At 37.0% G+C, this 11,723-nt stretch overlaps 1 protein-coding gene across 4 annotated transcripts in view; it reads left to right on the forward strand.

Moving 5' to 3' along the window:
• LOC106129688 (DENN domain-containing protein Crag) overlaps positions 1–11,723 on the forward strand; it is a 35,597-nt gene that overhangs the window by 20,972 nt on the left and 2,902 nt on the right. The window contains exons 25-34 of one of the 4 annotated variants that reach the window (XM_013328329.2): positions 5,102–5,299; positions 5,985–6,071; positions 7,465–7,542; positions 8,413–8,639; positions 9,149–9,273; positions 9,740–9,919; positions 10,135–10,225; positions 10,439–10,621; positions 10,955–11,114; positions 11,592–11,708. In XM_013328329.2, coding sequence (XP_013183783.2) covers positions 5,102–5,299; positions 5,985–6,071; positions 7,465–7,542; positions 8,413–8,639; positions 9,149–9,273; positions 9,740–9,919; positions 10,135–10,225; positions 10,439–10,621; positions 10,955–11,114; positions 11,592–11,708 — 1,446 coding nt within the window. The remainder of the gene's footprint in view (positions 1–5,101; positions 5,300–5,984; positions 6,072–7,464; positions 7,543–8,412; positions 8,640–9,148; positions 9,274–9,739; positions 9,920–10,134; positions 10,226–10,438; positions 10,622–10,954; positions 11,115–11,591; positions 11,709–11,723) is intronic. The other 3 variants (XM_013328330.2, XM_013328332.2, XM_060948420.1) reach the window with 3 other exon arrangements.

Consider the following 11,723-nt stretch of genomic DNA (forward strand, 5'->3'; position numbering starts at 1 on the left):
AACTTATCTGAGTTATATCTACCCACAAGACAGTAATGTTTCTTAATTCCACGCTGCTATTCAAGGACCTGCGTCGGGAATCCTTCATCTGTAGGATATCGCATTACTGGGTTTTTCGGTATAACAAATAACAGAGTTATATCTACCCACTATATAGTAATGCCTTCTATTGCACATGTGGTTTTTTACCGTTCATTTCGGGTTTACAACATTGTTGTTACCCAAGTACCCACTTGCAATAATGCAACGTGTAATTAACGGCAGTAGCATTTAACGGCATAAAATTAATTTTTCAGGCGGAATCCAGCAAGTTCCCGTTGATGTCATTGACATCCCACGGCTTCACAGCCGTTCACCCAGCCCATGTAGGGGTAATCTCGTCGCCGAAAAAGAGATGTTACCGTTGACCTGTCCTCCTACTGCTAATACGGAGATTCTCGATGAGAATCTTATAGAACTAGATAGTTCTATTTTGGAAATTCTTGGAGAAGATCCCACGGCAGCTACCACATATGGTAAAGATATTCAAAAAGACCTGGCCGTTCGACTTGAGCATATCGCAACACAAGGGTTATCAAGGGAAACCCGCAAGGAGTTGCTCGAAAAATTCCACATACCGAGTAATTGTACTCTTATTGATGCACCAGCCATTAATCCTGAAATAAAGGGCGCTATACCTATAGTAGTTGCAAAAAGAACTAAAGCTATGGAATACAAACAAAAACAATTAGCTGGTGCTATTGCGGGTCTCAGTATAATCATAACTCAATTAATTAACAAGAAAGATTCTAACTCGGAAATACTAAAAAATTTAATGGATGTTTGTCGGTTACTGTGTGACTGTCAACACAATGATTCTGTTACAAGGAAGGGATTTATTCTGAGCACTCTTAAGAAAGATATGAAAGAACAAATAGAAAATACTAAAATAGATAAGTTTTTATTCGGTAATGACTTGGCCGAAACTTTAAAAGCCGCTAAGGCTATAAATAAATCTAGTGCTGAACTTAAGCCAGTTCCTGTCAAGCAACCTACAAGAAAAGCAGCTAATTTCTCTTCAAAAAACGTGAAAGCACCCCCGAATCGTCGGGGGACTATATCAACATCACAAAGACCCCAGGAGACTGCGCCGGAGCGGCGGACGAAGCTTCAGCGCGCCAGCTCGTCGAGGACATCGCAGCGAGCGTCGAGACACAACCACCGCTAAATTCGGTAAAATATGCCGGTAGACTTCCTCATTTCTACTGCCAATGGAAATGTTTGACCAACGATCCTACCGTCTTATCATGGATAAAAGGTTATGAAATACCTTTCATTGAACCACCAGTTCAGACAGTGTTGTATCAACGAACGACATTGCCTTCTAGTACTGAGAAAAAATATTTCGCAAAAGCCGTTCATAACCTTTTATCTATTGAAGCAATATCTACATGTGAACCCTGCGAAGGTCAATTTATTTCAAAGGTATTTTTAATACCAAAACCAAATGGAAAAATGAGATTTATACTAAACCTTAAACAACTTAATAAATATATTAATACTTGTCACTTCAAATTAGAAGATTTAAGGACAGCTGTAAAACTTATCTCGAAAGATTGTTTTATGAGTACAGTTGACATAAAAGATGCCTATTTTTTTATAAAAATCCATCAAAATTCGAGAAAGTACCTTCGATTTTCCTTAAACAATCAACTGTACGAGTTCAACGTTTTGCCTTTTGGCCTTAACACTGCTCCATTTGTTTTTACAAAAATTATGAAACCCATTGTTAAACTCCTTAGACAATGCGGGTACATTTCAATTATTTATTTAGATGATATTTTTTTAATTGGAGATACCTATGAATCTTGTTTGTCAAAAACTATAAAACTTTTAACCTCACTAGGTTGGGTAATAAACGAAAAGTGTTCTTAAACCAAGCACATCAAGTAGATTTTTGGGGTTTATATTAGACTCTAAGCAATTGGAAATTAGTATACCTTCAGAAAAAATAAATAGAATTAAAAAAGAACTAGAAAAATTCATTAAATTAAATCGTTGTAAGATAAGAGACTTCGCTAGCTTACTAGGTTTGCTGGTATCTGCCAGTCCTGCTGTCGAGTATAGCTGGCTTTACACAAAAGAGTTTGAAAGATGCAAATTCTTAAATTTACAACCTGATACAGATTACGATAAATATATGACCTTACCAAAATCATTAAATAAGGATTTTACTTGGTGGCCTAGAACTATTAGGCACCCAAAATGTAAAATCAAGGACGAGGTCTTCGAATTAGAGATTTTTACGGATGCCTCAACTACAGGGTGGGGTGCCGCATGTGGTAAAAATACTGCCAGCGGCCCTTGGAGCGCAGATGAACAAAATAGACACATTAACTATTTAGAGATCTTAGCCGCATTCCTTGGCCTTAAGACCTTTGCAAAATATTGTTATGATGTTCAAATTCTTTTAAGGATTGATAATACAACCGCTATTTCGTATATAAATCGAATGGGTGGAATTCAATTCCCTCATCTTACGCAAATCACAAAGGAATTATGGCAATGGTGTGAAATGCGACAAATCCATGTTTATGCATCATACATCAATTCCTCGGCTAATAACATTGCTGATGCGGAATCTAGAAAACCGCATCCTGATATAGAATGGGAACTCGCAGATTGGGCTTTTCTTCAAATAGTTGATAGTTGGGGACTCCCAGAAGTTGATATTTTTGCAAGCAGAATTAATGCTAAATGCAATAAATATATTTTTTTAACGCTTTTACAATATCTTGGTCAAATACATATATTTTTTTATGGATTTCCTCCATTTGCCATGATTCTTAAAACTCTTCGTAAAATTATATGTAATAAGGCCAAAGGAATCTTAATTGTTCCTCATTGGCCCACACAACCGTGGTTTCCATTATTTAGGAGCCTTTTTCAAACTGAACCAATAATATTCAGATGTGGTGATAATTTAATTTTATCTCATTCCAGCCCTCGCAACATGCATCACCAGATTACCCTGGTTGCAGGGCTATTATCCGGTCAGCGCTTCTAGGAAGAAATATTCCTGCTCCTACCATCAAAATAATGATAGCTTCACTTTCGTCAAATTCAATTAAACAATAGAATACCTATATTAAAAAATGGTATTTATATTGCATGAAAAATAACTTAGATATTTACCATGCTGATATCACGAATATCCTTTATTCCTTACTGATTTATATGAATTAGGTGCACAATATAGCACGCTCAATAGCTGCAGATCAGCGCTAAAATTAATTTTTGGAGAAAATATCTGCGGCGATGATAGCATCCGTCGTTCCTTTAGAGGAATATTTAAATTGCGTCCTCCTCAGCCCAAGTACAATCTTACTTGGGATACTTCACAAGTTTTAGACCAAATGGATAAATATCCACTTGGTACCCGAATGAGTCTTTGTCATTAGAGAAAATTTCTAAAAAATTAACTATACTTGCCCTAATCACGGCTCATAGGGCACAAACTTTGTCGAAAATTTATATTCACAATATCGATATGCGTAATAGTGAAATTTTGGTAAAAATACCCGATTTTATTAAAACTTCTCGCCCTGGCGTACTACAACCAGTATTAGTCATACCATATTTTTTAGATAGACTAGAAATTTGCCCAGCTAAAACACTTTGTTCTTATATAGAAATAACAAAGGACTTACGTGGGAATATTCAAAATTTATTTATAAGTCTGAAAAGACCATACAAACCTGTTACCTCGCAAACGTTATGCAGGTGGATAAAAGACGCACTTAAAAGTAGTGGCATTGACGTATCTTTGTTCACGGCACACAGCACTAGGCATGCTGCTACTTCTAAGGCCATGAAACTCGGAATAAATTTAGATTTAATAAGAAAGACCGCAGGTTGGAGTGGAACCTCAAATACGTTTATAAAATTTTATAATCGTTCTATCAGAGATAATATGAGTAATGATCAATTTGCTAAGAGCATTGTAAGAATTCTTTAAATAATAGTTAAATTTATGAAAGAGTACCCACATTGATTGTTGTACTTACATTAAATGTTACTCTTTATTTAATTGTTACACTTACTGTTTTCTCTAAAAAATAATAATAAATGCCTTCATTTTGCAGTTCAGTTTATTTTATAAACATTCATTACATGTATCATAGATATATCTGTGATATGTGGATGTTCACGCTTCTTCTCTCAACGTCTACATGTGTAAACAAACCATAATCTTGCTAATCTTGAGGACGAAACACGAGCATAATTAATGATTAAACGAACTTACCTAGTGAAGTTCTATCATAATTATGCGAAGTGTTTCGTCCGAAGAGATTAGCAACCCACCCAACCCATATCCCCAAAGAATCGTGAAACATCCATGCTCCATACCTGAACTAAATGAGTATGAAATAAGAAGTTGGCAGCCAAGCGAATAGCGCGTCCTACCCACATTTTGTTCAATATTTTTTTTTTTTTTTTGACTACCTCAAATATTCACTGCTGTGGCGGCACATGTCATGTGTAACTACATGTGTAAACAAACCATAATCTTGCTAATCTCTTCGGACGAAACACTTCGCATAATTATGATAGAACTTCACTAGGTAAGTTCGTTTAATCATTAATTATAAGAGCCACCTACACTATTTATTAAAAATTAAGTAGAATCTACAGGCGAGAATTTTACTTTTTATTTTGTGCCATCTACAAAATAAGACAGGTTTTCGCAAAGCCTATGGGAACTATAGTTTTTATCAGTCTGGAGTAAGACATAGGAACCTTTCATCCCGAAAGGTTCCTACGTCTTACTCCAGACTTTATTAATTATATACGTGATACTTCAAGAAGATTAAGTCAGTATATGACCTGTGAAAAAAAAATTAAAAAAACAAACCGGCCTTTGGCGCAGCGTTAGTGCGCTTGTCTGTGACACTGGAGCTCTCGGGTTTGAATCCCGGTCAGGGCATGATGTGAAACGAATTTACTCTGATGGCCTGGGTCTTGGTTAGTATCTCGTGACGCAAGTCTCTTTACTTACATTCAGGCTAACTCAATGTAATCTGTCTGTATGTATATATGAATATTGTCGCGCCCCCCGCAGAGTGTCCCCCCGCACGCCGGTGCTGGCGGACGACCCGCTGGGCGCGCTGAGCGCCGCCGCGCCCCCCGCGCCCCGCCCGCCGCCGCCCTCCCCGCCGCCGGCCTCGCCGCCGCCCGCGCCGCGCCACGAGTTCAGCGTCAGCCCGAAGCTGTTCCACAGGCGGGGCTCGTTCCAGGATGAAGCGCCGGAGACTACAGGGTATAAACATTCCTTATTAGTTGCTACCCGAGTTCGAATTTCAAATTGCCCCTCTTTAGTGGATGTTTATTTTATTTGGTACACTAAAGTTCAGTGTAATCCGTTCAATTGTTTTTATCTTTATTTTATGTTTGTTGATAAAATTTGGCTGGATCGAGTAATGCCATGTTCTAGCAAGCGTAACTTAGAAAAACTTGCACCAATTTGATTCGACATTTTTTGACATTACATTGCTGTAGATGTTAGTTACATTAGTTAAATCTAGCAATGTCAGAAACGCATAATGACGGAACAGAATAATTTATCTTGTTTTGTTATAATTAAAACAAGCGTGAATATTCGCTATAGTGCGAACATCATTATGCGATTTTGACATTCATCATTCAGTGTGGAACCCTCCTTCAATATTCCACTCCCGTTTAAGGTAATTCCAGACATTTTTATTCAGCCTTAACCAAAGAAGTATTTTTTTCTATTTTGATTTTACGACGCGACCAAAAGACGGCAGTTTTTACTGAATTTTTAAAAAGAAATATTTTTATATACGATATCGAATATCGATTTTATTTAAAAGAGACAAATGTACAAATGTCTGAAACGTCCTTATAACAGTGTCGCCCTCTAACAGTAGGCTAGTACGGCGTCCCATCGAAACATGATGACCTCGATAGTTTCCTCCCGACAGGAAACTGCACAGAAGCGAGACGGCCCCCGGAGGAACCGTGTCCTCGAGTCTAGCTAGCCTCGGGAATACACTCAAGAATAGCTTCGGGTATGTTGCTTTTTATTAGTTAGAGGTGCATGAATTGAAGACTAGATGGCGCTAGTGAGCTCGTATTATGATTTCACCATGGAAATGTAGTTAATTGGCCTAAAACTGAGAAAATATGTTTTGTAAATAGCAAGTTCCTAATAATATTGTTTTACTATTAAGCAATCTTAGGCACATATTTTGCTACGACTTGGACAATTGATCAATAAGCTAATACAACCAAAACATATTATTACTAAATTCACCATCGCCATCTATTGAGCACATTATCTGCCCTTAGAGTAATTGAATGTGCTATAGTATACTATGAGTAATGTAATGTTACATGTATAGTTTTAGACATACATATATATGTTTTTTTAATCATAATTTTGAATCTCATCAAACAATGAGCACAAATTTTGCTTATAATAACGGTGTTCATAGCTAACACAATAAATGTTTGTTATATTTTACTTTTTAATGCTCTTTCTGTTTCATCAATACTTTATTGTTTGTGTGTAATATCTTAATTGTAGAGAAATTAACACAGTTACAAGAAGTAGTACATAGTAATAAAAGAAATAAATCACTTGCAAATGAATGGTTGCACTGGCTATATTAATTGCCACTATTTGGCACTTAAAATAATTTACAAAAATGGAACAGAATAGCATTTTTTATTGTCAATTAATTTACGCACTTAAAAGGAGATTGCATGCAATACATACGATCATGAGTCGTTATATTACCATTGAAATTAACATATAATTAAGTCAGTATGACTTGTAACAACACAATGACATAACCAACGCAGTGTTGCTATTTTCATAATATGGTAATTATTAACTATTTTAAACATGTGGTGAACTAGTATGCAGCTATTAGACTTATTAAAATTGACTCGGGTCAAATTCAAATTAAAAAATTTTATACATTTTTATTTAGGATATTTCAACATTACTTAATAATTGTCAAATCTGTTGGTTTCATAACATTGGTTGACGTCAAATAAGTAAATTAAAATTAGGTTTACTGCCGCTTCCGCGTCAATGCAGAAGAAGCGGTAAAAAAACTGCACTGCAGCATTTTCTTCAATAACGTCAACTTAACAATTATCCAAACTTAGAATAGAAATGTGTATATGCCGTCTTTATTTAAACTGAACTATGTCCTGATCTCATGTCTGGCCCAAAGGTTCTCATAATTCCGCGACAGTCTTGCTCCGCTGAAAATGTCTGTTGCATCAGATATGAACTGGGTAATAAAATATTCACACTAAACTTAACCACCAAGAAATTACGCTCAATATTCAAAGTAATCGTTTCATTGCATGCAATCTCGCCAATATCATAAGATTTATTGCCACATTTTTGTTCGCACACGTACGCCTGCTAGCCTGTTTGTTTCTTAGACGCTATTCGCCTGCCCGCCTGTCGTTGCGAAAGGAGAACATGAAAATAAGCAAAGCAATGATCGAGAGCTACTTCAGGTAAATTACCGCTTCTTTGTAACTTTTGCCTGTCCTGTGGAATAATTTAAATTGAAAGTTAAATCTCCTTTTTCAAAGTTTTGATGCAAATTTTGCGTTAATTGACTTACGTTCTTGTCAATTAATCAGTAACAAAAGTGATTTGAATTGTATTTGTACATTTTTTACATTAATGGATATTTATAAGAAAAAGTTAACTGTGTAACTTGGGGTTCTATTTAAAAGTCAATCAAGTAGGAAATAATTATACTAAAGTATTAAAAAAACAATACTAGTGTAAAGTTGATTTTTCTTTATTTTAACGTATATCCTGCTATTATTTATCATATATCTTGTTTCTTAATAAACATAGCATGAACTGTGGACATTGTAGTTTTGTCACTTATTCATGAAACCAAAATTAATATACGAAAAGTCTCAAATATTCATTAGCAATTGCATGGTTTTATTCATTTTTTTACCAGATTAAAAATTTATTTTTTCTTAACAAAGTTTTTTTCATAGACCACCCCTGACGTCCCTCAACCATGCCTCCTTTTTGTCTAGTTGAGCACCCAGTCTCATACTTTATTGTCTGCAATTATATTGCAGTGAGAGAGTACATTTTACATATATCTCATCATCGTTTGACCTGTGGAGTTATTCACGAACGTTGTCAATATCTTCCAGCTCTGTCAACCTCAGTGATTAGAGAGGGAAGATTATTAACATTGTCAGTACATATTTGTGAATAAGCCCCTGATGGTGTTCTTTTTGTAGAGGAATCCGGTGTCTATAAACCACACATGACCCATGAGTGAACATTTGGTCAAGTCAGATCCACGACATCGAACGATAAATTAATTTGTAACATTTTATGTAACCTTCCAGTCCCACGAGTATAGCTGGTAAAAAATCGAATGAGCTACTCCAAAGTGGCCTTAGCAGTCTCAAATCAGCCGCCACCAGTATGGCGAAGAAGTTCGACGAGATGAAGGAGGTTATATCGGCTAACTCGACGCCTGTCAAAGTGTCCATAGGGAACGCTACGAGTGCGCTGAGCAGTTTTATCACGGAGGAAGATTCTACGGATGGCTCGTCGGAGATGAATCCGGATGGTGAGATCATTTTATGTTTTCATGAATAAATAAGGCATCCGAATTAGGTGAATCTTTATACGGTCTTCTTTAGAGAATGCCATAAGCGCACTGAGTAGTCGACAAATATTCTATGCAAATTTTTTTGGGAAATAGGTAATTGTGGTGAAAGATAATTGTGAATAAACTATGTACGTGTCTAAACCAATTTCATTTTGAAGGCAAGAATTAAAAATTTGAGATTTTTAGGTCAATAATAAGACTCGCGACTTAGGTCTTATGACTTTTCTCTAGTTATATTGTTTTTCGATCATTTTGTTCAAAATTATTTGCAACATTTTTGATCTGTTTTTTTTCTGATTATCAAGCATGTTGCAGTCTGTAGAATATAGTTTGTTCTCTGTGACAGCAGGATGAAACTATAAATATGACTTAGTTGCAAAAAGGATAGATAATTAAATGTATGCAATTCACATCTGTCACCGAGATTAAGCTATATTTTACGGCCTATATTAAATTTCTGTTTGCAGAATGGGCGACGGGCAACGCGTTCAGACGCGCTTCAAGCGACGCCGACTTGGCGTGCGCCATGGAGCGCGGGTCGCTCGCTACCCTACTGTCGCATTTACCGGATAACCTTTACCCAGCACAAGCTGTAAGTTTAAACTTTAATCAGAAAAATAATTTACACTTCTTAAAATATATCTTAATAGTGAGACAGATAAAGAATGATGTAGGAACGACTAAGAAAATAATAAGTATGAATTTGACAGATGTCATTATAATCATCATAATTTATATAAAAGGAGTGTATAAAATGGATTGGGGAAAGAAAAAAACGGGTGATATAATATAAAGTGCTAATGTTAAGCCGCTTCTAAAACATTCAATAGGTTTAATATAATATGAAAGTTATAAGTCAATTCTTTCAACTATTTTCGTATCTAATGGAGCTCTTTGTTACTAATTCATATCATACCTCGAGTGTCATTAATATTACCTAAATTTACGTAATTGAATCAACCGTGTCCAATTTGTAGCTCAGTGAAACTCTGATTAAAGGAATAATCAGTTTCGGACAAACATTTTGTATATAATTTTCAAAATTCTTATCCTCACAGGAGCTCTCATCGAGCAGTTACAGCGTGCTAGTCCAAATGTCCTCGTGCTCGCAATGCCACCAATGTTTAGCGCTGCTGTACGACGAAGACATCATGGCGGGCTGGGCCGCCGACGACTCCAACCTCAACACGCGCTGCACGGCCTGCGGCCGCCACACCGTGCCGCTGCTGTCTGTACAGGTGAACGAATGCTTTCATGGTTTTGTGGTCAAGATCGTGTCGTTTCGTCGGTATCATGGTTCAGATTCATGATGGAACTATCGATCATAATTTTAAACAATCGTTCCTTGTGAAAGAAATTTTGTGGAACCAAACTATTATACCAAATTATTCCCTCGTTGTTGTTCCCAAATGGAACATAAAATATTATAAGAATTTTACGTTTCTTGTTACAGATAATCCGAACCAGTCAGACTCAAGCAGAAATATTAAGTGTGCCTTATTTAAACCCCCTAGTTCTGAGGAAAGAATTCGAATCTATTTTAGGTGAGTATTATTCCAGAAGGATTTCTAATAGTGCTGTAGCTTTGAAATTAAATGTTGCCCTCAGGCCGTTACGAACTGCATCCTACAATGTATTACTCAAAGGACGGCTGCCTGCTTTTCACCAACTCAGATTTAAAAAACAATCACATTCTACTTTTCCAGAATAAACACTAAATGTAACCAAGATTATATATATGCGCTTTCCATTATCAGGAAGAGAAGGAGACGCGTGTTTAGCCGAGCCGGAGTTCGTAGAGTCTCACCCCATAGTGTACTGGAACCTCGTTTGGTTCCTGGAGCGCGCCAACATAGAAAACCATCTGCCGGATTTACTATGTCCCGACTTCCAGGCCAAGTATCAGAGCACGGACGCATTGGTGGATCCTGATAAACTTGGTTGGTATATTCATCTTAGTTTATTTACTTTTAGAAGCAGTACTCCTTTCTCATGGTGACGTATTCCTGATTACAGTCCCAGCTGCGCATCTACAGAAGTTTAATTGACACGTAAACCTTCTTTTTATTCCAAAATCTGACTGTTAAATATAGATTTAACAATATTTTTGTTATTTTCCGAAACCGCCGAGCTTATATGAAGAGAGTTATGAATGTGGATGAAGCGAAGGAAGTATGCAGAGATCGTGGCAATTGGAAAGAGGTAGTCTCTGCCTACCCCTCCGGGAAAAAGGCGTGATTTTATGTATGTATGTATGTTTGTTATTTTCACAGGTGGTTGCAGAGTGATTTGCAACTGGGACCTGCCTCGCCTGCACGCCGAAGCGGGCACGGCCTTGTACCGAGCGTGGCGCGAGCGGCGAGCGGAGCACAAACGCTCGCGGGCGCTGCAAGCGTTGCTGTTGACCGAACAAGACGCGTCCACTACACATTCGTGAGTATTTTAGAAGGCGTATCGATCATTTTTATTGACTCTGGTACTGCTTTTTACTGATCGAACAAAACGCTTTTCTACTACATAAATATTTTTTGGTTTCCTGCCCGTCCTTGTCTCATTTCAAGTCATAATAAAAAGCGAAACTTTTTGGTTGCGATAAATAAGGCGTCGCGCGTGCCATGCTACGGGGTCAGGGCATTATTTTTTATCTTTGCTGCTGTAATATATCCAAAACCTTCTTAAAATAGAAAAAGCCATATGAGATCTGCAATTGACTTGCAACTAAGTTGAACTTTAAAAGGCATCGTATGGTTGACTAATAAAGCATCTGTTCAACTGGAAAGATGAAATAGAGGTGGACTCGTCGTCATATTCCATACAAATTATATTCCAAGTATTTAAGATGATTTTTTTGTAATTTAGGAATCTTAATAACGTCGTCTTGTATTAATGCTTGATTTATATCTTGTACAGAGTGGTGTTGGCCGTACAAAGCGGTTTACTGAGCAACGATCTGTCTGACGCGCTTCACAAATTAGCGTCATGGCGTGAAGCTAGCTCCGCTACTAAGCGATATCACTCTTTTTACAGGTTTGTTTTGTTGCT

This window comes from Amyelois transitella, chromosome 16 (genome assembly GCF_032362555.1).
Source record: "Amyelois transitella isolate CPQ chromosome 16, ilAmyTran1.1, whole genome shotgun sequence".
NCBI classification, from domain to species: Eukaryota; Metazoa; Arthropoda; class Insecta; order Lepidoptera; family Pyralidae; genus Amyelois; species Amyelois transitella.